Genomic DNA, 26069 nt, shown 5'->3' on the forward strand with positions numbered 1-26069 from the left:
AGCTCACTGAAACCTCTGCCTCCCAGGTTCAAGCGATCCGCCTGCCTCAGCCCCCCAAGTAGCAGGGGATTACAGGTGCCCACCACCATACACAGCTAATTTTTGTATTTTTAGTACAGACGGGGTTTCACCATGTTGGCCAGACTGGTCTTGAACTCCTGACCTCAGGTGATCTGCCTGCCTCGGCCACCCAAAGTGCTGGGATAACAGGTGTGAGCCACCCCACCCAGCCTTTTAACCCAATTTTTTAAAATTGGATTATCTTCCAAAACACTTACATCTCTATTGAGTAGAGAAACCAACCTGCTCCCCACAACTCCTGTGTCACCTGGGACAAAATTCCATCACGACAGGTATGGAGATGCAAGCAGAGAGCAGGCAGAAGGACTGAGGGGCTCACAGGCAGCCAGGCTCACACATAAGATCTGAGTCATTCAGCAGTCCAGGGCTTTTCCCCTGGACCTCAGGAAAGATCTATTCTGGCCAGGCGCGGTGGCTCATGCCTCTAATCCCAGCACTTTGGGAGGCCGAGGCGGGTGGATCACCTGAGGTCAGGTTCGAGACCAGCCTGGCCAACATGGCAAAACCCTGCCTCTACTAAAATTATAAAAATTAGCCAGGCATGATGGTACACACCTATAATCCCAGCTACTCAGGAGGCTGAGGTAGGAGAATCACTTGAACCCGGGAAGCAGAGGCTGCAATGAGCCAAGATCTCACCACTGCACTCCAACCTGGGCGACAGAGTGAGATTCCGTCTCAAAAAAAAAAAAAAAAAAACTCAATCCGTCTGCTCCAATGGAAATTTTCATGCTGCAGCCTTCCACTGACTTCTTTATAGTTTAGAAAATTAACTGTCCAAAGCGCTAACTGACAATCAATCTGGAACTGAAATAGATTCTCTCATATGAATCCCATCCAACTGGGTCCTCTGGTTTTGTTGCTAAGCAAAAAAAAAAAAAAAAATCCCCGCCCTGCGGAGGGATGGCACCTGCTGTTTTGAGCTGTGAGCTCCGTGGGGGTTCCCTCACCCTCCCCACTGCTCTCCCACTTGCTTCATTTCATCTGTAATTTGTCTCCACTGCTATAATCTCAGGGACAGGACACAGAGTGCCTGCCTAAGATTCCCCAGAAAGATGAGTCCAGAAAAAAGATTTACAACAAAAGAAATCAACTCATACTTGGAATCTTAGCATATCGCTTCATCCCAAGAGACCAATCTTTCATTTTTTTAATTAATTAATTATTTTTTGAGACAGGTTCTTGCTCTGTCGCCCAGGCTGGAGTGCAATGGCACGATCTTGGCTTACCACAACCTTGGCTGATCCTTCCATCTCAGCCTCCCAAGTAGCTGAGACTACAGGCATGCACCACCAGCTAATTTTTGTACTTTTTGTAGAGATGGAGTTTTGCCTTGTTGCCCAGGCTGATCTCAAATTCCTGAGCTCCAGCAATCCACCCACCTCAGCCTCCTAAAGTGCTGGGATTACAGGCATGAGCCACCATGCCTGGCCTATTTCTTTAATTAAAAAAAAATATTCTTTTTGACAATCATAGTTCACTGCAGCCTCAAACTCCTGGGCTTAAGTGATCCTCCTGTCTTAGCCTCTGGAGTAGCTAGAACTATGGGTGTACACCACCACGCCTGGCTAATTTTAAATATTTTGTAGAGACAGGGTCTTCCTGTGTGGCCCAGGCTGGTAGGACCAATCATTGTAACATCAGAAATTTCACAATGAGTTGAAGTGGCAAAGCTCTGGTTCTTCACAAGCTTGCAGGGCAAAGTGATATCAAACAATGATCCACATGGGTGGAAGGGGATCACACCCCAAAGCAGAATGTCGATGATCAACCTAGAAGGCAACACACTATAGAGCTAGTGTGGAGAACACACTGTGGTCTACACTGTGCCCTGCTCTTGCATCCATCCCCACGGGGAGTCTGACCCAGACACAGGCCCTGCTATGGGGGAGCAAGGCAGAACCCGTAGGCAAGGGTGAGCCGTGCCAGGCTCACCCACAGCACTGGGTCTGGTGACCCCGGTCCTCTACAGGTGTAAGCACTAGGCTGCTTTTCTCCTCGACCCCACACCTCGTTCTCATACTAGGATTACCTGAGGTCAGGAGTTTGAGACCAGCCTGGCCAACAGGGCAAAACCTCATCTCTACTAAAAATACAAAAATTAGCCGGGCATGGTGGCAGGCGCCTGTAATCCCAGCTACTTGGGAGGCTGAGGCAGAAGAGTTGCTTGAACCCAGCAGGCAGAGGTCGTAGTGAGCAGAGATTGTGCCACTGCACTCCAGGCTGGGTGACAAGAGCAAGACTCTATCTCAAAATAAACAAATAAATAAAATAAAATAACAAAAGACAGTTCCCAGAAGAAGGGAACTGAGCTATGAGAGACATCCTTTGAATGCATCACTTGACAAAGGGTTGAGAACACCCACCTCATGCTGGAGAAGTTGGCAGAATGCAGGTGACATAAAGGCATGGAGGGGCAGGGTGCGGTGGCTCACCCTGTAATCCCAGCATTTTGGGAGGCTGAGGCAGGCGGAACACCTGAAGTCAGGAATTCGAGACCAGCCTGGCCAGGATGGTGAGACCCCATCTTTACTAAAAATACAAAAATTAGCCAGGCGTGGCAGCGGATGCCTGTAATCCCAGCTACTCAGGAGGCTGAGGCAGGAGAATCACTTGAAACTGGGAGGTTTCAAGCAGTGAGCCAACATTGCGCCACTGCACTCCAGCCTGGGCAACAAGGGTGAAACTCCATCTCATAAATAAATAAATAAATAAAGGCACGGAGAGTAATACGCACAGATAGGGTACACCTAATACAAGAAAAAGAAGCCTACAGTTTCACTATTTGGGAAAAGTTATTCTGCTCTTCATGACAGTGTTGAAAGAAACAGTTATGCACTGCCATCCCAGGGCCACTTGTCTGGAAAAGATCAATCATCAGCCACAGGATTCACCATGTACATCAGCCATCCCAGACTGAGGTCTGAACCACCGAGCAAGTTTCTTTTTTTTTTTTTTTGAGATGGAGTCTGGCTCTGTCGCCCAGGCTGGAGTGCAGTGGTGCGATCTCGGCTCACTGCAAGCTCTGCCTCCCAGGTTCATGCCATTCTCCTGCCTCAGCCTCCCAAGTAGCTGGGAATACAGGTGCCCACCACCAGGCCCAGCTAATTTTGTGTATTTTTAGTAGAGACGGGGTTTCACCATGTTAGCCAGGATGGTCTCGACCTCCTGACCTTCGTGATCCACCTGCCTCAGCCTCCCAAAGTGCTGGGATTACAGGCATGAGCCACCGCGCCCGGCCAGAGCAAGTTTCTTAATGGGAAGTTACACCAGAGCTGAAGACTGGTCTGGCCCTTGCAGGGGATGACCTGTAGACCCTCTTCAGTGGTGGGTCCCCTGGTGCCACCAGGCGGGGCCAAGGCTCTGTCCAGTCAGCCCTGGAGGAGACATACCTGCAGCTCTCTGAAAGGCATCTATGGCACTCTGCAGCCCAGCCTGCATCTGCCAATAGCGCCGGGTCCCAATCTGGGTGTAGAGGGCCCCAGTGTTGAACAGGACACTGGCCTTCTCCAGCAGCAGGTTCTGCTGGCTGACCAGAACCCCAGTGAGGGAGTCATACCTATGTGAAAGAAATGCATTCAGGGAATACAGATTACTTGGCTAGTTAATGCTACTTTTGGATGCAAGTGGAAAAAATTATTATTATTATTATCATTTTTTTTTTTTTTTTTGAGACAGAGTCTCGCTCTGTCGCCCAGGCTGGAGTCCAGTGGCGTGATCTCGGCTCACTGCAAGCTCTGCCTCCCAGGTTCACACCATTCTCCTGACTCAGCCTCCCAAGTAGCTGGGACTACAGGCACCCGCCACCACGCCCAGCTAATTTTTTGTATTTTTAGTAGAGACAGGGTTTCACCGTTTTAGCCAGGATGGTCTCGATCTCCTGACCTCATGATCCGCCCACCTCAGCCTCCCAAAGTGCTGGGATTACAGGCGTGAGCCACTGTGCCTGGCTCTATTATTATTTTTTTAAGAGTCAGGATCTCACTCTGTTGCCCAGGCTGCAGTGCAGTGGTGTGATCATAGCTTACTGCAGCCTCCAACTTTAGGGCTCAATTGATCCTCCCGCCTCCACCTCATGAGAATAGCTGGGATTACAGGTGCATGCCACCATACCTGCCTAATTTTTTTTTTTAATTTTTGTAGAGATGGGGTCTTACTATGTTACCCAAACTGCTGTTAAACTCCTGGGTTGGCTGGGTGTGGTGGCTCACACCTGTAATCCCAGCACTTTGGGAGGCCAAGGCGGGTGGATCACCTGAGGTCAGGAGTTCGAGACCAGCCTGGCCAACATGGTGAAACCCAGTCTCCACTAAAAATACAAAAATTAGCCAGGCATGGTGGCGGGCGCCTGTAATCCCAGCTACTCAGGAGGCTGAGGCAGGAGAATTGCTTGAACCCGAGAGGCAGAGGTTACAGTGAGACGAGATTGCACCACTGTGCTCCAGCCTGGGTGACAATAACAACAACAACAAACTCATTTCTTCAATAAAATTCAAGAATGCACATGCACTGAGGCTTTTGTTTCCAAGCAAGATGACAGGACTAATCACACTGACCGCCACAGCCACACACACAAATATCTGATGGGGTAACTTTATAAACACAGCATGGGACATCCAGACAATGGACTATTACTCAGTACTAAAAATGGAGCCTTTTCAAGCAAGCCTTGAAAAGATGCAGAGGAAACATTACTAAGAGCCAACCTGAACATTGCTACCTACTGTATAGCACACTGTGTGAGTCCAACATTCTGAAAAGCCAAAAACCCTGGAGACAGAAGAAAGATCAGGGGTTGCCAGGACTTAGGGGGGAGGGAGGGAGGAACAGGCAGAGCACACGGAGGATTTTTTCCAGCAGTGAAACTCTTCTGTATGACACTGCAAAGATGGATCACTGTCACTCTATGTTGGCCAAAAGCCGCAGAATACACAAGTGCAAGAATGAACCCTAATGGGAACTATGGACTCTGGGTGATAATGATGTGTCAGGTAAGTTCCTCAATTATAAAAAAAAAAAAAAAATGCGCCGGGTGCGATGGCTCACGCCTGTAATCCCAGCACTTTGGGAGCCCGAGGCAGGCAGATCACAAGGCCAGGGATTGAGACCAGCCTGGCCAACGTGGTGAAACCCCATCTCTACTAAAAATACAAAAATTAGCCAGGCGTGGTGGGGCACACCTGTAGTCCCAGCTACTCAGGAGGCTGAGGCAGAAGAATCACTTGAACCCAGGAGGCGGAGGTTGCAGTGAGCCGAGATCACGCCACTGCCCTCCAGCCTGGGCAACAGAGCAAGACTCCGTCTCAAAAAAAAAAAAAAAAAAAAAAAAGGCCGGGTGCAGTGGCTTACACTTGTAATCCCAGCACTTTAGAGGCCAAGGCAGGTGGATGGCTTGAGCTCAGGAGTTTGAGACCAGCCTGGGCAACATAGTGAAACCCCTCTCTACCAAAAATACATGGTGGTGGCATGTGCCTTTAAGCCCAGCTACTTGGGAGGCTGAGGTGGGAAGATGGCTTGATACTTGGAGGCAGAGGTTGAAGTGAGCTGAGATCACACCACCACACTCCAGCCTGGGTGACAGAGTGAGACTCCGAGTCAAAAAAAAAAAAAAGAAAGAAAAGTGTGTGTGTATATATATATATAGCTTCTCCTAAATGAAATATAGCAATTACTAACCCCTCATAATTCTTTCTGAAATCTAAAACCTCAGGATTTGTTTTACTTTTTTATTTTTTCAGACCAAGTCTCACTCTGTTGCCTAGGCTGGAGTGCAGTGGCATGATCATGACTCACTGCAGCCTCAACCTCCTGGGCTTAAGCGATCCTCTCATCTGAGCCTCCCAAGGAGATGGGACTACAGGCATGTGCCACCCATGCCTGGCACATTTTCTCTAATTGTTTTGTAGAGATGGGGTCTCACTGTGTTGCCTAGACTGGTCTCAAACTCCTGGGCTCAAGTGATCCACCAACCTCGGCCTCCCAACATGCTGGGATTCCAGATGTGAACCACCACACCCAGCCTAGGACTTGTTTTATTTATTTATTTATTTATTTTTTATTTTTATTTTTTGAGACAAAGTTTTGCTCTTTCAACCAGGCTGGAGTGCAGTGGCGCCATCTCAGCTCACTGCAGCTTCTGCTTCCCGGGTTCAAGCAATGGTCCTGCCTCAGCCTCCTGAGTAGCTGGGATTACAGGCGCCCGCCACCACACCCGGGTAATTTTTGTATTTTTAGTAGAGACATGTTTGTCAGGCTGGTCTCGAACTCCCGACCTCAGGTGATCCACCCACCTCGGCCTCCCAAAGTGCTAGGATTACAGGTGTGAGCCACCGCACCTGGCCCTAGGACTTGTTTTAAAGTTTACTCATGAACCAAGGGGTATGCAGACAGCTTCTCCCTAATTCATGACTAAGGAGAAACCACCTTTCACCATGCAGACAGCCTGGTGCATTGTTAGGAAAAGTCATCCCCCTTTCCTTTGCTTTCCATGACGAAGGCATCAGTAGCCAACCATCGGCTATAGAAACATTCAATTCTGATATGCCCCGACCTTCTAGGATGTATTCTCCTTTCACTGACACTCCTAACGACATTCACAGAAGGGGTGCAGCATCTCCAAAGTACTTTTTTTTTAGGTTTTTGGTGGGTTTTTTTGTTTGTTTGTTTTTTTAATACAGACTCTCACTCTGTTGCCCAGGCTGGAGTTCAGTGGTGCAATCTTGGCTCACTGCAACCTCTGCCTCCCAGGTTCAAGCGATTCTCCTGCCTCAGCCTCCCAAGTAGCTGGGACTACAGGCATGCACAACCATGCCCAGCTAATTTTTTGTATTTTTTAGTAGAAGCAGGGTTTCACCATATTGGACAGGCTGGTCTCGAACTCCTGACCTCGTGATCCACCTGCCTCAGCCTCTCAAAGTGCTGGGATTACAGGTGTGAACCACCGCACTCAGCCTTTTTTTTTCTTTTTTGAAACAGGGTTTCACTCCTATCACCCAGGCTGCAGTGTGGTGGTGTGATCTAGGCTCACTGCAACCTCTGCCTCCTGGGCTCAAGTGATTCTCCTGCCTCAGCCTCACGAGTACCTGGGACTACAGGTGCATACCATCGTACCCAGCAAATTTTTGTATTGTTTGTAGATATGGGGTTTTGCCACATTGCCCAGGCTGGTCTCAAACTCCTGGGGTCAAGTGATCTGCTTGCCTCAGCCTCCCAAAGTGTTGGCATTATAGGCGTGAAAACCACTGTACCCGGGCTCCCAAGTATTTAAAGTATACTAATCTTTGAAAACACCACTTGGGTCTACGGCCATACCACCCTGACGTGCCTGATCTTGTCTGAAAATACCAATTGTGGAGAAGAATCAAATCCTCTACTTCCATTTTTTAAATCTGATCTAAGCTGAGTGTGTAGCTCATGCCTATAGTCCCAGCTACTCAGGAGGCTGAGGCAGAAATATCACCTGAGCCCAGGAATTCAAGACTAGCCTGGGCAACACAGTGAGACCCCATTTCAAAAGAAACCTGATCTATTTCTGTTTGGTGCTTTTGTCTCACTGGACAAGACCGAATTTTCTCTCTCTCTCTCTCTCTCTCTCACTCACTCACACATACACATGCATGCCCCAGTCCAATCTGAGACAAGAATCTTGCTTCTGACTAATTCCATTTCAGAGCCCTGTGCTTCCCCAGTGATACAACAAGCAAGAAAAATGTCTCCTCTCCTTGGCTCACTTGTTCTGAGAAGCAAGAGGCCACAGTCTGTTGGGGCCATCTCCCTCGGATCACCTTCATAAATAAATACCAATGTATTGACATCTTTCTAGACTTCCCTGGATAAATGCAAGATAGGAAAGGGGGCTGAGGTGCACACGGGTGCACCCCGGATAAATGCAAGATAGGAAAAGGGGCTGAGGTGCCCGCAGAGGGGTGTCTGTGATGCTGAGGCTCCGAAACTGTGGCTGCCATAACACGTGAAGCGCCAGCGCAGACCTCAAGCACCTACCAGGTGAACAGGAGTCCCATCTGCCGCGTGGGTGGGAAGAATCAATTCTCAACAAAGCCCAGCTGCATGAAGTATGTCATCAGCAGTTCCACCCTGGCCTCATCCGGGCTGGGCGTCCGACAAGCCTGCGAGGAAAAGAACCCCAGAGGGCATGAGCAGAGGAGGACACAGCTGACAGCCCTTCCCGGAAGGTGCCCTGCACATACGAGCAGGTGCCTGTAACTATTTCTGCAGTATGACGACCTCACTGCTGGCATCATAAACTCTAGGAGGGGTGGAAAGAAACTGGCAGGAAGTCAGAAATCCTGGAATCCAGTCCCAGCCCTGCCAGGAGGCAGGTCTCTCCCCTTCTATGGTTTTCCTTTTTTTTTTGAGACGGAGTCTTGCTCTGTCACCCAAGCTGGAGTGCAGTGGTGCGATCTTGGCTCACTGTAACTTCCACCTACCAGGTTCAAGTGATTCTCCTGCCTCAGCCTCCCGAGTAGCTGGGATTACAGGTGTGTAGCACCATGCCCGGCTTGTTTTTGTATTTTTAGTAGAAATGGGGTTTTGCGATGTTAGCCAGTCTGGTCTCAAACTTCTGACCTCAGGTGATCCACCCGCTTCAGCCTCCCAAAGTGCTGGAATTACCAGCATGCACCACCACGCCCAGCTAATTTTTGAATTTTTAGTAGAGACAGGGTTTCACCATGTTGGCCAGGATGGTCTGGAACTCCTGATCTCAGGTGATTCTCCTGCCTCCGCCTCCCAAAGTGCTGGGATTACATAGGCGTGAACCACCGCGCCCGGCCTCCTTCTACAGTTTTCTTATGCAGCAAATGGAATGGATGATTCCAGCACCCCCCAACCATCACCTCAATCTGCCCACGATTCTGTTAAGACCACAAGCATGCAATAATGGGGTTCCCTGAAGACTTGGAAAAGCTACCCTCCCCTCTCTGCTGCACACAAAAACTTACTTGTCTCGGATCCATAAGATCTGTGATTTCATCTTCATGTAAATAGCCATCTTCACTGTAATGTTCCAGGATAAAATCCTTAAAGAAAAATGAGGTTAGATACTATAAAATGTGATTGAAAACCATGTATGTGCATAACAGTAATATGTCATTTGTGAACCTGTTTCTAAAAAGGCAGAATAAAGAAAAACTTACAGTGATTTTCAAAGTGGGGGAATTTATTTTCTTAATTTATGTAGTTATTTTTATATGGAGTCTTGCTCTGTAGCCCAGGCTGGAGTGCAGTGGCACAATCTCGGCTCACTGCAACCTCTGCCTCCCAGGTTCACGCAATTCTCCTTCCTCAGCCTCTCAAGGAGCTGGGGTTACAGGCGCCCACCACAACGTCTGGCTAATTGTTGTACTTCTGACCTCAGGTGATCCACCCACCTCACCCTCCCAAAGTGCTGGGATTACAGATGTCAGCCACCGTGTCTTGCCATAGAATTTTTTTTTTTTTTTTAAAACAGGGTTTCACTCCCGTTGCCCAGGCTAGAATGCAATGTTGCGATCTCGGGTCACTGCAACCTCCACCTCCCAGGCTCAAGTGATTCTCATGCCTCAGCCTCCCAAGTAGCTGGGATTACAGGCATGTGCCACCATGCCCAGCTAATTTTTGTATTTTTAGTAGAGATGGAGTTTCACCACATTGCCCAGGCTGGTCTCAAACTCCTGGGCTCAAGCAATCCATCTGCCTCAGCCTCCCAAAGTGCTGGGATTACAGGTATGAGCCACTGCACCCCATGCCTATGTTTTTAAATGCTGTGTTGCTTCAGTAAAAGTGAGAGTTGAAGTTAATTTTTTGCTTAAAAATGTCTTTGTGTCTGCGCATCATGGCTCATATCTGTAATCCCAGCACTTTGTGAAGACAGGGCAGGTAAATCACTTGAGCCCAGGAGTTTGAGACTAGTCTATGGCCTATACATTCAACTATACTGCAAACACTGCAGATATTCAGGGGCTCAGACTTGCAATTCTGGGCCTCCCTCAGGACCCAGACAAGTTTCCCAGCACAGACCCTGAGGGTAGTCATAACAGTCCCCAGATACAGGTTTCCTTTGCCAAGAAGACCCTTAACCATGTTATAAAGGCATTTTATTTTATCTTATCTTTGAGGCAGGGTCTCACTTGGTTGCCTAGGCTGGAGTGCAGTGGTGCGATCGCGGCTCACTGCAGCCTCGACTTCTCTGGGCTCAAGTAATCCTCCTACTTCAGCCTCCCAAGTAGCTGGGACCACAGGCACGTGCCACAAGCTAATTTCATTTTTGTATTTTTAAATAGAGATGGGGTTTTGCCCTGTTGCCCCACCCCCGCCCCTACAAGTGCTGGCTCCCCCAAGCTGCAAGAAAGGGGATCACATAGATGGCTCAATTATGTCTTCCCAAGTGACTGTGTAACCTCTTTACACAACTTCTACATTAAAGCTCCTCCTGTTTTTGTGTGTTCAACATACAGACACACAGACAAACACTTGTCTTACAAAAATGGATTTGTACTAAATATACAACTTTGCTGTGCCTTCTTTTTCTTTTTTTAAGAGATGAGGGTCTCGCTCTGTCATCCAGGGTGGAGTGCAATGGTGCAATCATAGCTCACTGCAGCCTTGAACTCCTGGGCTCAAGTCATCCTCCCACTTCAGCTTCTCCAGTAGAGGGGACTATAGGTGTGCACCATCACACTCAGCTAATATTGTTATTTTTCATAAAGACAGAGTCTTCCTATGTTGCCTAGGCTGGTCTCGGACTCCTGGCCTCAGGTGATCCTCCCACCTCAGCTTCCCAAAGTGTTGGAATTACAGGTATGAGCCACTGCGCTCAGCTGACTATGCCTCTTTTCTTTAAACTTGGCCATGGACTGGGTATGGTGGCTCACACCTATAATCCCAGCGCTTTGGGAGGCTGAGGTAGGTAGATCACTTGAGGTCAGGTGTTCCAGACCAGCCTGGCCAACATGGTGAAACCCTGTCTCCATTAAAAATTTAAAAAATAAAAAATAAAATAGCTGGGCATGGTGGTTAAAAGGGGTCAGGTGTAGTGACTCATGCCTGTGATCCCAGCACTTTGGGAGGCCAAGGTGGGAGAATCACTTGAGACCAGGAGTTTGAGACCAGCATGGACAACATAGTGAAACCCCATCTCTACAAATAATAAAAAATTAGCCAGGCGTGCTGAGGCAGGAGGAGGATCACTTGAGCCCAGGAGGGTGAGGCTGCAGTGAGCCATGATCACGTCACTGCACTCCAATCTTATGTTCACCTCATAAAAGTCAAAGAGGATTTTGATTAAATTATATATGTGATCCTGAATTTGAAACTTAGTAAGCTAGGGTAGATTAACGTACTTAGTGGGATAAAAAAAATTATCTAACTGGCCAAGCATGGTGGCTCACCCCTGTAATCTCAGCACTTTGGGAGGCCGAGGCAGGTGGATCATTTGAGGCCAGGAGTTCGAGACCAGCCTGGCCAACGTGGTGAAACCCCATCTCTACTAAAAATACAAAAATTAGCCAGGCATGCTGGCAGGTGCCTGTAATCCCAGCTACTCAGGAGGCTGAGGCAGGAGAATAGCTTGAGCCCAGGAGGCGGAGGTTGCAGTGAGCTGAGATTGAGCCATTGCACTCCAGCTTGGATGACAGAGCAAGACTTCATCTAAAAAGAAAAAAAAAATCCTAACTGAAACCCACTGTAAACATTAGGGACAAAACGAGAATTTCTACCATCACTGTTATTACTTAGCCTAATTCCAAACATTCTCCAGCCCACACATTAAGAAAAATAAGAGACATAAAATATTGGAAAGAAACAATCAGAATAATTTTTTGCAACACAACAGCATGTTTATAAAACCCAATAGCATCAACTGAAACATTACTAAATTAATAAGAATTCAATAAAGTGGCAAAGAAGTTAACACATGAAAGTCAATAGTAAAAAAGAAAAGTCAATATTCTTCCTTTCTTATACAAGCAATAACCAATTAGAAAAACTTAACAGACAGCCAGGTGTGGTGGCTCATCACATCTGTAATCCCAGCAGTTTTCAAGGCTGAGGTAGGCGGATCATTTGAGGTCAGGAGTTTGCGACCAGCCTGACCAGCAAGGTGAAACCCTGTCTCTACTAAAAATACAAAAAATTAGGTGGGTATGGTGGCAGGTGCCTCTAATCCCAGCTACCCAGGAGGCTGAGGCAGGAGAATCACTTGGACCTGGGGGGCAGAGGTTGCAGTGAGCCAAGACTGCACCACTGTACTCCAGCCTGGGCGACACAATGAGACTCTGTCTCAAAAACAAACAAACAACAACAAAAAAAAACCTAACAGAGAAACAATACCTTTCACAATAGCAACAAAAATACATTTCTAGGGATAAAATTAATATAATTAAGCAGAAAACTATTAAACTTTACTGAAGAACAGATGTGATTTCATTTTCTTTCATTGATTCGATTTTTTTTTTTTTTTAATGAGACAAGGTATCATTCTGTTTTCCAGGATGGACTGCAGGGGCTCAATCACAGCTGACTGCAGCCTCGAACTCTTGGGCTCAAGCAAGCCACCTCAGCCTCCTAAGTAGCTGGGACTAAAGGTGTGAGCCACTGTGCCTGGCCCTATTTCCTCAAAATAAAACAAAATCAGCCAGCTGCAGTGGCTCACGCCTGTAATCCCAACACTTTGGGAAGCTGAGGCGGGTGGATCACTTGAGGTCAGGAGTTCGAGAACAGCCTGGTCAACATGGTGAAACCCTGTCTCTACTAAAAATATAAAAATTAGCTGGTTGTGGTGGTGGATGCCTGTAATCCCAGGTACTCAGGAGGCTGAAGCAAGAGAATCGCTTGAACCTGGGAGATGGAGGTTGCAGTGAGCCAAGACTGTGCCACTGCACTCCGGCCTGGGCTTCAGAGCGAGACTCCCTCTCTAAATAAATAAATACGTAAAATAAAATAAAACAAAATCACACTGTGAAGCTTCACTGATTATTAAAAAAAATCACACGGACACACAAGTCAGATTTGAAATGGAATTGCCCTAATTCAGTCTGCTGAACCACTTCTGCAGTACCTGTGTTTCTCTCAAATATGGAAGGGAAAAAATACAACAGAAAGCCCCTCAAACGTTCTAATTTTCATATGACTGACATTTGTAGCATCTCTTTTAGGCTAAAATGACATGGTTGGAAGCCTGTGCCGAATGGCAGTTGGCCATGTCCACAACATGTGAATATTTTCATTTGCTTTAATGTGGAATTCAGAACATGACCCAGTTGAATCCTTAAAAATGCCTATAAAATTCCTAAGTTTCTCCAAGAGACTCTTCCTTTAAAATGCTTGCATTCTTGGCCGGACGCAGTGGCTCACGCCTGTAATCCCAGCACTTTGGGAGGCTGAGGCAGGCGGATCATCTGAGGTCAGGAGTTCAAGACCAGCCTGGCCAGGATGGTGAAACCCTGTCTCTACTAAAAATACAAAAATTAGCCAGCATGGTGGTGGGTGCCTGAAACCTCAGCTACTCAGGAGGCTGAGGCAGAGAATTGCTTGAACCTGGGAGGTGGAGTTTGCAGTGAGCCGAGATCACGCCACTGTACTCCAGCCTGGGCGACAGAGCGAGGCTTCACCTCAAAAAATATACATATATACACACAAAAATTAGTTGGCCATGGTGGTGCATGCCTGTAGTCCCAGCTGCCCAGGAGGCTGAGGAAGGAGAATCGCTTGAACCCAGAAGGTGGAGGTTACAGTGAGCTGAGATCGCACCATTACACTCCAGCCTGGGCAACACAGTGAGACTGTGTCTCAAAAAAAAAAAAAAAAAGAGAGATAGAGAGAGAGAAGGCCTCATTCTGTTGCCCAGGCTGGTCTCCAACTCCTGGCCTCAAGCTGTCCTCTTGCCTCAGCCTCCCAAAGTGCTAAGATTATAGGCGTGAGCCATTGCATCTGGGCATAAGTCTCACGTAAAAGTTCAGGCAGGCTGTGGCAGTGTGGCATAAAGCTGCAATTCCTGGATTGTTTTCATTGCTTTCTACCCAGAACATAAACTTTCCGGTAAACTTGAGTCCTGAAACACTCAGAATACCAACTTCCCTTCTCCAGTTCCAAAATAAACCCCAAACTCACAGGATTTAAACAAGGCAGCAGTCAAAAAGGCCTCTATTTATGTCAAACAACTCACCGTCTCTGAGAATGAAGGTCAAGTGCTTCCAAAGTATTAACCAATTGCTTTTAAAAGTAGTAGTTGGCCGGGAGCGGTGGCTCACACCTGTAATCCCAGCACTTTGGGAGGCTAAGGCGGGTGGATCGAGTTCGAGACCAGCCTGGCCAACATAGTGAAACCCCATCTCTACTAAAAACACAAATTAGCCAGGCATGATGGCGGGTGCCTGTAATCCCACCTACTCAGGAGGCAGGAGAATCACTTGAACCTGGGAGGTGGAGGTTGCAGTGAGCTGAGATGGCTGTCACTGCCCTCCAGCCTGGGCAACAAGAGCGAAACTCCAGCTCAAAAAAAAAAAAAAAAAGAATGAAAAAAAAAGTAATAGTCAAAATGTGATAAGATGTTTTCTTTTCTAAACTAAAAGTAGTCCAAGATGAGCCAACTAAGAGGATTATCATGGAAAGTAAAATAAGCCAGGCACAGTGGCTCATGCCTATAATCCCAGCATTTTGGAAGGCTGAGGCAGGAGGACTGCTTGAACCCAGGAGTTTGAGACCAGCCTGGGCAACAGTGGGAAACTCTGTCTCTATGAAAAATACAAAAATTGGCCGGGCATGGTGGCTCACGCCTATAATCCCAGCACTTTGGAAGGCCAAGGCAGGTGGATCACCTGTGGTCAGGAGTTCGAGACCCACCTGACCAACATGGAGAAACCTCGTCTCTATTAAAAATACATAATTAGCCAGGCATGGTGGCACATGCCTGTAATCCCAGCTACTCAGAAGGCTGAGGCAGGAGAATCGCTTGAACCCGGGAGGTGGAGGTTGCGGTAAGCCGAGATCATGCCATTGCACTCCAGCCTGGGCAACAAGAGCTAAACTCCATCTCAATAAAAAAGAAAGAAAAATGCAACAATTAGCCAGGCATGGTGGCACACGCCTGTAGTACCAGCTACTCAGGAGGCTAAAGTGGGAGGATCAACTGAGCCCAGGAGGCAGGGGTTGCAGTGAGCCAAGATCATGCCACTGCATGCCAGCCTGGGTGAAACAGTGAGACTCTGTCTCAAAATAATAAAGAAAAAGAAAAAAAAAGAACATAAAATATTTCTTCGAAGCAATTTTCACAATGCTAGGATTAATTCCTATAACCAATGCCTGGGCTGCATGATGCAAACCTGGGCCACCCTGCACCTCATCCCCTTTCCCTTCCTTGAAGGAATTTGGAGGTGACTGGTTGAAAACTCAAATTGATGGAGTTGAAGAGGGAAGGAAGAGGAGGGTATTCCAGGCACAGGACGGTCTCCCGGCCCCAGCCTCCGGGCACGGTCTCTCCTGTGTTCTCCATTGAAGCACCCCTTCCACTTCCCACTTGAATCCCCCACTGACCCAAGGGCCCCGCAGGCAGTGTTTGTGGCACCTCTGGCACCCAGCACAGTGCCAGGCACAGGTGGGCTTATGAGGATCTGCCAAATGGGAGAGGAGTCCAGATACCCAGGAATGTGGCAGGGGGACACACAAGCAAGGACTCTGGTTATTCAAATATTTAAGGGGAGTGAATTGACATCTTTGATTTCCTTTGAAATTGCATCACAAATAAGACAGATTGATATTAGCCATTACTTTCATTCTCTTTTTTTTTTTTTTTTTTGAGACAGTTTCACTGTTGCCCAGGCTGGAGTGCAGTGGCACAATCTCAGCTCACTGCATCCTCTGCCTCCTGGGTTCAAGCGCCTCTCTCGTGCCTCAGCCTCTCGAGTAACTGGGATTACAGTCATATGCCACTATGCCCAGCTAATTTTTTTTTTTTAGATGGGATCTCGCTCTGTCACCCAGGCTGGAGGGCAGTGGCGTGATCTCGGCTCCCTGCAACCTCTACCTTTACCTCCTGGGTTCGAACGATTCACGTGCCTCAGCCTCTGAAGTAACTGGGATTACAGGTGTGCACCACCATGTCCAGCTAATTTCTGTACGTTTGGTAGAGACCAGGGTTTTACCATTTTAGCCAGGCTGGTCTTCAACTCCCGAGCTCAAGTGATCCGCCTGCTTCAGCCTCCCAAAGTGCTGGGATTACAGGCGTGAGCCACTGTGCCCAGCCTTTAGCCATTACTTTCAATGGCAAAAACTGCAATTACCTTCAAACCAACCTAACAGACACAAGAATGCACAGATGGACAAATATGTCAGGAAGCAATGCTGACAGTATGTTCTCAGAAGAAGTGAGTACACAGGGGTTTGCTATAAAATTCTTAAAATTTTTGAAAAGTTTGGAAATTTTCATAATCAAATGTTAGAGAAAAAACTTTAGCTATTCTTCCAAAGACATAACCTAAACTGGATACATGATTTAAGAAAAAAATACACTATTAATAAAAGAGGATGTAAGTTTTAAATTTGAAAGCATATCCACTACAGACCCTTTGACTTGGCCTCTCGGGGAAGGCCCTCCTGGGTTTCCAACCTGCCTTGTCCAAGACCCAGGAGGAGCTTCAGAAGCCATCAAAGGCAACAACAAAAATATGGCAGGAATAAACATATCAATTATGCATGTAGCTGGCTGAGAAGGGCCTCAGGGTCACTCTGTAGATATCAACTGACTCTGCCTGTTGAGCCTAAGGCCATTGCAAGGGATACATATTTTCTCTATATCCATTTTTTTGCTTTTTTTTTTGGAGACAGGGTCTCATTCTATTGCCCAGGCTGGAGTGCAGTCGTATGATCACAACTCACTGCAGCCTCCAATTCCTGGGCTCAAGCGATCCTCTTGCCTCAGCCTCCCAAGTAACTGGGACTACAGGCATGCACCACTGCAAATGGCCTATTTCCATTTTAAACACTGAGTCCGGTGCCCATGGCTTTGAGATTTACCTTGAGGATGACTGAAAAGTCGACGTCTTTCGTTTCCTTCAGGCCAAGAGGAATCAGGGGAACTGTAAATGCCTCCCTGAGGAACACAACAAGGTATGTATGAACACCCCCAACCGGACCCCTGTGCATGCCACAGCCTTGCCCTCAGCAGCCCAGCTCAGGTGTGTGCCCCCTCCTTGCCCCATCCAGTACTCACCTGGCTGACAGGCTCATTTTCCATAAGGATGACTCTGGTCATGCCCCACCCTCTGCTCTAAAACTGACCCTGCTCCCTAAGACTGCTGGACCACCCCGCCTAACACATCAGGCCCCTGGCATCTTGACACTGATTTATCTTCTGGTTTCAATGCCTCAGTGGTTCCTTTTTTATTTTATTTTATTTTTTTTGAGAGACTCTTGTTCTGTCGCACAGGCTAGAGTGCAATGGCGCAATCTCAGCTCACTGTAGCCTCCGCCTCTCAGGTTCAAGCAATTCTCCTGCCTCAGCCCCCTGAGTAACTGGGATTACAGGCACAGGACACCACACCCGGCTAATTTTTGTATATTTTTTTAGTAGCAATGGGGTTTCACCATGTTGACCACGTTGGCCAAACTGGTCTTCTGACCTCGAGTGATCCTTCCACCTTGGCTTCCCAACGTGCTGGGATGACGGGCACAAGCCTCTGCACCCAGCTCAGTCTCAATGCTTCTTTCGGCAGCTGTGCTGAGAGTCTATCGTGTGCCAGGGCCTGTGCATGGTGCACTTGCTGCTCCCACCTGGGTGCACCACCCTGCTGCCCTGCGCCTCCTTTGTCAGCTCCTCACCCCCTCCTCCTCTGCTCCCGTCAGCGGGCCCCACAGCTGTGGCAGCTCTCCAACACCCTCACATTCGCAACTCTGGGTTCGTAGGGGCCTCTTCTTTGGAAAGTGTCTAGGCGTCCCACCACCAGCACAGAAGATGCCGTCAGGGCAGGAGGCCCATCCGACACCGAAGTGCACCTGCCTCCCAGCCCAGGGTCAGACACCCTCCACCTCCTCTCCCCCAGCTGACCACTCTGTAACCACAGGTCTCCTGGGGAGTGCTCCCTGAGCCTACATTCCTAGGGGCAGGGCCAGCAGGAAGTGAACGGAGCTCAGGCTGTGTTTTGCAAACAGGAATTCAGCTCCCTGACCTGTAACAGGAGACCTCCTTGGGCTGCTCAGCCCAGCCCCACAAGAAGGCCAGGAAGGCTGGGCAGGGCGAGGGGACAATGCAGCTGTAAGCTGAACCTGGCTCTGCAGCACAGCCATGCTACGGCCAGGTGAGACCCATCCCGGGGGCATGGAAAGCCGAATCCTGTTGAAGGCTCCTCCAGGCTACGCAGGGCGGGAAGCCAGGTTTGTGGCTGTCCAGGCAACGACAAGAGGAGGAGCAAGTGTCCTGAGCCCCAACTCCAGGGCACCCCAGCCCCAGTGTGGCACTGACAGCGCCCTCTAGGTGTCCTCCGGCCTCCCTGAGTTTTCCCATGAGGGAGGGAAATAACCTCATGCACCATGAGGTTATTTCTTTCCCGCCTACCTCCCAGAAGACTGTAAAGATCAACCATGCTAAGAAAGAAACAGTCTACCTTGAAAACAGAATAGTACAGGCCAGGCGCAGTGGCTCATGCCTATAATCCCATCACTTTAGGAGGCTGAAACAGGCAGATCACGTGAGGTCAGGAGTTCAAGACCAACTTGGCCAACATGGTAAAACCCCGTCTCTACTAAAAATACAAAAACTACCTGGGCATGGTGGTGTGCGCCTGTAATCCCAGCTACTCAGGAGGCTGAGGCAAGAGAATCGCTTCAACCAGGAGGTGGAGGTAGCAGTGAGCCAAGATCATGCCACTGCACTCCACGCCTGGGTGACAGAGCGAGACTCCATCTCAGAAAAAAAAAAAAAAAAAAAAAAAAAAAAAAGATCAACCATACTAAGAAAGAAACAATCTACTTTGAAAACAGGGCCGGGCATGGTGGCTCACGCCTGTAATCCCAGCACTTTGGGAGGCCGAGGCAGGCGGATCACGAGGTCAGGAGATTGAGACCATCCTGGCTAATGGTGAAACCCCGTCTCTACTAAAAATACAAAAAATTAGCCGGGCAAGGTGGCGGGCGCCTTTAGTCCTAGCTACTCGGGAGGCTGAGGCAGGAGGATGGTGTGAACCCGGTAGGCGGAGCTTGCAGTGAGCCGAGATCGCGCCACTGCACTCCAGCCTGGGCGACAGAGCGAGACTCCGTCTCAAAAAAAAAAAAAAGAAAAAGAAAAAAAAGAAAACAGAAGAGCGCAGGACCCAAATGCATGGTGCCGTGTTGAATCTGCACAGCTCTCCCTCTTCCCAATGACACAGGGCAGTGACTGGCCACTCTAGAGCCCAGGGACCACTCCAGAGATCTTTGGTTCACTCTGTGGGAAGCCCTGTGTTGCACGTCCCTGCTCTTCGGCACAGCAAATGAGAGTGTGGAACAGCCGACATTTATTACCAAACCTTGGCCCCATCTTGCCTCCTCCAGAACTTGAACCTTTTGGACAAACACTGGAATTGAACACCAGAGCATAGGCTGGGAGAACCTTCCATTAGCTGTCACACTGACTGGGTGTTCAAAACTGCACAGTAGGCCGGGTGTGGTGGCTCACACCTGTAATCCTAGCACTTTGGGAGGCTAAGGCCGGCAGATCACAAAGTCAGGAGCTCGAGACCAGCCTGGCCAACATGGTGAAACCCCATCTCTACTAAAAATACAAAAAATTAGCTGGGCATGGTGGCATGCGCCTGTAGTCCCAGCTACTCAGGAGGCTGAGGCAGGAGGATTGCTTGAACCTGGGAGGTGGAGGTTGCGGTGAGCCGAGATCGTGCCACTACACTCCAGCCTGGGTGACAGAGAGAGACTCCATCTCAAAAAACAAACAAACAAACAAACAATAAAAACCGTACAGGAGCCCACAGGTAAGCCAGGCACGGGGTATCACAAAGGGAAGAGCCAGCGAGCTTTCACACACTGACACTTCCCCTCCAGCTCTGAAACCACCCCGGTGCCCTGTGGAGGACCAGCACCAGGAAACACACATTCCATAGGTGACTTAAGGTTCCCAAATCCAGGGAGCTATTTTCCGACTGAGTTTCCCCTGGGGCCCACCTACTTTTTGAGAAGTCTCATGCCCGTACTAAAAAAGCATGTAAACCCTTCTTCGAACTGTCTCAAAATTATTTCTCCTTAAAAAGAAGCATTTCACTTAGGGTTTTGTTTTGTTTTTGTGTTTTTTGAGACAGGACTTCTTTCTGTTGCCATTACTGCAGTCTCGACCTCCCTGGCTCAAGTGATCTTCCCACCTCAGCCTTCTGAGTAGCTGGGACTACAGGTGTACACCACCATGCCTGGCTAATTTTCCTATTTTTTGTAGACATGGGGTTTCACTATGTTGCCCAGGCTGGCCTTGAACTCCTGGGCTCAAGCGATCCCCCATCTCAGCCTCCTGAAGAGCTGGATTACAGGCATGAGGCAAGAGGGGCATTTCTTTCATAGTTAGATCTCCATTTTTGGAGATGTATTGCAATTCTGAGGGATGGTGTTGTTGGCTTTCACCTTGCAGAAATCGATTCCAAAATTGAGTTATGGAGAATGATACGATAGAGTGTCTTCAAAATTGACCTAGGAGCCAGATACAGTGGCTCACATCTGTAATCCCAGCACTTTGGGAGGCCAAGGCGGGCAGATTACTTGAGACCAGGAGTTCAAGACCAGCCTGGCCAACATGATGAAACCCTGTCTCTACTAAAAAAAAAAAAAAAAAAAAAAAAAAAAAAAAAAAAATTAGCCAGGTGTGATGGTGCACGCCTGTAATCCCAGCTACTCAGGTGGCTGAGGCACAAGAATCGCTTGAACCCAGGAGGTGGAGATTGCAGTAAGCTGAGATCTCACCACTGCACTCCCACCTGGGTGAGAGAGGGAGACTCTGTGTCAAAAAAAAAAAAAAAAAGGAAATACAACCTTAAAAGGAGACTGGTGTGTTACTTTGTTTTAATTTGGATTTTTCTGTTTCACTTTGTCACCTCCAGCTAGGAAACAGACTGCAGTCCAACGTAAGTACAGTGCACAGAATCTCTGTGTGTGCATAGTGGCCTCCCCTTACAGGGTCAATTTTGGCCTTTGGCCTTAATCCCGAAGTATTTGTGTATGCTTTCTGTTCCTTGGCAAATAAATGAGAAAATAATTAGCCAACATTGGAAAGGTATTGTCCTAACAATGTCCCTTTAATGTTTCTTAGGAAAATTATGGTGACCCACTAAAATATCCTTGCTCAATGTCTGTTCAGTTGAATTTAATAACATATCTTGCCAATGTTTGCATGTCTATGAAATGTGACTACGCAGAATTACTGAAACTTAACTATAAAATCCAAGGCATCTAACTTTTAAACTTATCTTGGTTCATCACGTATATTTACACTAGATTTTATACTGCCTTCATTTGTTTTTTTTTTTGTCTGTTTGTTTTGAGACAGAGTCTTGCTCTGTCAGCCGGGCTGGAGTACAGTAGTGTGATCTCGGCTCACTGAAATGTCCAACTCCCGGGTTCAAGCAATTCTGCCTCAGCCTCTGAGAAGCTAGGATTACAAATGTGCACCACCACGTCTGGCTATTTTTATTTTTAGTAGAGATGGGGTTTCATTATGTTGGCCAGACTGGTCTCGAACTCCTGACCTCAGGTGATCCACCTGCCTCAGCCTCCCAAAGTGTTGGGATTACAGGAGTGAGCCACTGTGCCTGGCCTCACAAATGCCTTTTTGTCACTGCAGATATTTCCCAACACTACAGATATTTCCCAACACTGCAGATATTTCCCAACAAATGGGTTCATCCCTTCCAGTCTAGCACTTCACTCAACCCCAAACCTGATGGTTCTCTCACTTCCCAAAGTTAGGGCTGCCACACCCCAGTCTAGAACCCTATCTGGCCTGTTTGTGCAGATAGGGTTCGTACCCAGGTACCTCTTCATACCCTGGATGTATGAAGGATCTCTGGCTCAGAGGCTTCTGGAAGGTGTGCTGCTCCCACTTACTCTGTGTTCTGATAGACGCCCACCGAGATGTTCAGCCCCTCCAGCTCTTCCTTGAGCATCTGCAGGTCTGAGTTGACGAAGCTCAGCTCCAGCCCCACTTGTTCCCGCACCTTTGGGTTCACGGCCACTCTGTTCAAAGAGAAGAGGGAGAGAAGTGCCCTCAGCCAGGTATCCCAGCTTCTGGGTGAGCAGAACCAATCCCCAGTCCCTGCAGGGACGATCAGAGCACGGCTTGCAGAGGAGGGCCGGGAGAGTTGGGTAAGGTATCCCAGGGACACAGAGCACCTGCCCAGCTTGCAGCACACCTGCCAGTATGTGGAGCTGGGGACACAGGCAATGACACTGTGAGCTGCAGACATGAACTCTATGACATCCTGCAAAAACTCCGCCTTGAGAAGAGAAAACAAAACTGCTCCCAGTCATTCCCTAAAATACCATTAGATATCCACTTGAAAAGAAATGAATGATTCCGGTTGGGCGTGGTGGCCCACGTCTGTAATCCCAGCACTTTGGGAGGCCGAGGCAGGTGGATCAGCTGAAGTCAGGAGTTCGAGACCAGCCTGGCCAACATATAGTGAAACTCTGTCTCTACTAAAAAATACAAAAACTAGCTGGGTGTGGTGGTGCACACCTGTAGTCCCAGCTATGCAGAAGGCTGAGGCTTGAACCTGGGAGATAGGGGTTGCAGTGAGCTGAGATTGTGCCACTGCACTCCAGCCTGGGCAACAGAGCAAGGCTCCCTCTCAAAAAAAAAAAAAAAAAAAAAAAAAAGAAATGAATGATTCCTTTTGGTAGGAGAAATCCAAATAAATAAATAAATAAACATAAAATTTGTTTTAAAAACAGAAAGAAATGGATGGTTAGCTGGGCATTGTGATGCATGGCTATAGTCCCAGGCAGGAGGATTGCTTGAGTCCAGGAGGTTGATACTGCAGTGAGCTATGATCACACCACCGCAATCCAGCCTGGGTGACAGGGAAAGACACTGTCTCTAAAAACTAAAATAAGATAAAATGAAATAAAATATAAATATATATATATGATAAAAAGTAAAATAAAATAAATGAATGAGAAAATGAAGGCAGAGGTAATGCTTCCCAATTCATTCTGTAAGACTAGTATTAGCAACCCAAGCCTAGCAACATATAAATAGGATTATACACCATAACAAAGTGGGATTTATCCCAGGAATGCAAGGTTGGTTTAACATCTGAAAATCAATATAAGATAATATATTATATTAACAGAATAAAGAACAAAAAACACATGGTGACTTCAACAGATATTGAAAAAACTATGTGACAAAATCCATCACAGATTCATAATAAAAATTCTCAACAAAGTAGGAATAAAAGAGAATTTATGAAATCTGATAAAAGACACCTACAAAAACCCACAGTTAACATCACACTTAGTAGTGAATGACTGCTTTCCTCTTCTCACCACGAACAAGGCAAAGATGCCCACTTTTGCTATTTCTAATCAATGAGGCAAATAAAGAAATTAAAGGCATCCAGATTAGAAAGGAAGAAATAAAACTGTCTTTATTTACAGACGGCATTATCTTATATATAGAAAATCCTAAGGCATCCATAAAACAAATATTAGTACTAATAAATTTAGCAAGGTCACAGGGTATAATCAATATACAAAAATCAATTCTTTTTTTTTTCTCTAGACAGGGTATCACTCTGTCAGCTAGGCTGGAGTGCAATGTCACCATTATGGCTTACTACAGCCTCAACCTCCCAGGCTGAAGCCATCCTGCAGCCTCAGCCTCCCAAGGAGCTGGGACTATAGGTGCACACCACCACACTGGCTGATTTTTGTATTTTTTTGTAGAGATGGACTCTCACTATGTTGCCCAGGCTGGCCCAGAAATCCTGGACTCAAGCAATCTTCCTGCCTCAGCCTCCCAAAGTGCTGAGATTACAGGCATGAGCCACTGTGCCTGGCCAATTCGATTTCTATATACTAGCAATGAACAATCTTGAAATTGAGAAAACCATTCCATTCACAATAGCATCAAAAAGAATAAAATACTCAGGAATAAACAAAAGAATCACAAGACATGTAAACTGAAAACTACAAAACAATGCTGAGATACATTAAAAGAAGAGCTATTCCATGTTTACAGATGGGAAGGCTCATTATTGTCAAGATGTAAAGCCTCCTTAGTCGGTACATTCATTCAATGCAACCTCAATCAAAATCCCACTAACCTTTTTAATAAAAATCAGCAAGCTGATCTTAAAATTCATATGGAAATGCAAAAAAAAAAAACCTACAATAGGCAAAATAATTTTGAAAAATAAGAACAGAGTTGGAAGACATATTGATTTTAAAATTTACTAAGAAGCTGGGCTGGGCATGGTGGCTCACGTCTGTAATCCTAGCACTTTGGGAGGCTGAGGTGGGTAGATCACCTGAGGTCAGTAGTTCGAGACCAGCCTGGTCAACACAGTGAAACCCCATCTCTACTAAAAATACAAAAAATTAGCCAGGCGTGGTGGTAGATGCCTATAATCCCAACTACTCGTGAGCCTGATGCAGGAGAATCACTTGAACCCGGAAGGCAGAGGCTGCAATGAGCCAAGATCGTACCATTGCACTCCAGCCTGGGCAACAAGAGCGAAACTCCACCCCCCAAAAAAAATAAAAAATAAAAAATAAACTTACTAAGAAGCCATAGTCATCAAGATAGCATGGTACTGACATAAAGATAGGCAATGAAACAGAATAAGAGTCCAGGAATAGGTTGGGTGTGGTAGCTCACGCCTGTAATCCCAGCACTTTGGGAGGCCAAGACGGACGGATCATGAAGTCAGGAGATCGAGACCATCCTGGCTGACACGGTGAAACCCCATCTCTACTAAAAATACAAAAAAAATTTGTATTTTTAGTAGAGCGTGGTGGCGGGCATGGTGGCGAGCACCTGTAGTCCCAGCTACTCAGGAGGCTGAGGCACAAGAATGGCGTGAACCCAGGAGGTGGAGCTTGCAGTGAGCTGAGATCGCACCACTGCACTCCAGCCTGGGCAACAGAGCGAGATTCCGTCTCAGGAAAAAAAAAAAAAAAAAAGAGTCCAGGAATAAATGTTTACATTTATGTAGCAAATCTTTACAACTGATTTGAACAAAAGTGCCAAATCAATTCAATGTGGAAAAGATTATTGTTTCAACAAATAGCGCTAAAGCAGGCGGACATCCATAGGTATGTCAGGGTCCCTAAAACCACCCCCAAGTTCAGTGTTAATCTAGGAGGACTTGCAAAAGTCATGGCTGCGGTTTACTACAGCAAAAGACACAAAGCATAATGAGCAAAGGGAAAGGCATACGGGGTGAAATTGGGAGGAGGCCCGGCCCAGGCTTCTAGGGGTCCTCTCCCAGTGGAATCCCACAGACCATGCTTAACTCCCCCGTCAAGGAGTTGTGACAACACACATAAAAAGCCAAGAAAGCCCCCTGAAAGTTCCAATCAGGACTCAGGTCCCACCGGGAGGTCCCTCCCTAGCTGACTTCTTGGGCTCCCTTCCAAAGTGGGCAGAAGGGTCTGGCTGAGGGACCCGAGCCTGGTTTTCACTCCCCTAAGCCCGAGGGTCCTCTTCCTGGCACAAGGCCTTGAGGACGCTTGGGAAGCCAGCCTTCAGGTCCCGCTGTTTTGTTATTTTGCTAAAGCATGTCCTGTCTGTAAGTTTGCCCCCTCGGGTCACTTTCTTCACCTTATCAGCAGGGCCCATCATTCCTTCTGCTTTCCAACAAGACGCCAGAGCATATTTTTAGACCAATGAAGTCGGTGGGACAGTGGGTGGGACAGTGGGTGGGACCCAGAGAGTGACGGACAGTGAGTCGGCCTGGAGGGTGGGAAGGTGAAGTGAGTTGCCCTCCTGGGACGGGGCTGGGAAGGGACATGGAATGGTCTGT

The 26069-nt window shown here is 47.5% G+C and overlaps 1 protein-coding gene across 1 annotated transcript in view; it reads right to left on the reverse strand.

Moving 5' to 3' along the window:
- LOC112205630 (putative rhophilin-2-like protein RHPN2P1) overlaps positions 1-26069 on the reverse strand; it is a 53057-nt gene that overhangs the window by 25596 nt on the left and 1392 nt on the right. Inside the window, 6 exon segments of the mRNA XM_054665881.2 lie at positions 3474-3640; positions 8083-8207; positions 9042-9119; positions 17089-17164; positions 22147-22275; positions 23534-23624. Coding sequence (XP_054521856.2) covers positions 3474-3640; positions 8083-8207; positions 9042-9119; positions 17089-17164; positions 22147-22275; positions 23534-23624 — 666 coding nt within the window.

This window comes from Pan troglodytes, chromosome 15 (assembly GCF_028858775.2).
Source record: "Pan troglodytes isolate AG18354 chromosome 15, NHGRI_mPanTro3-v2.0_pri, whole genome shotgun sequence".
Lineage (NCBI taxonomy): Eukaryota > Metazoa > Chordata > Mammalia > Primates > Hominidae > Pan > Pan troglodytes.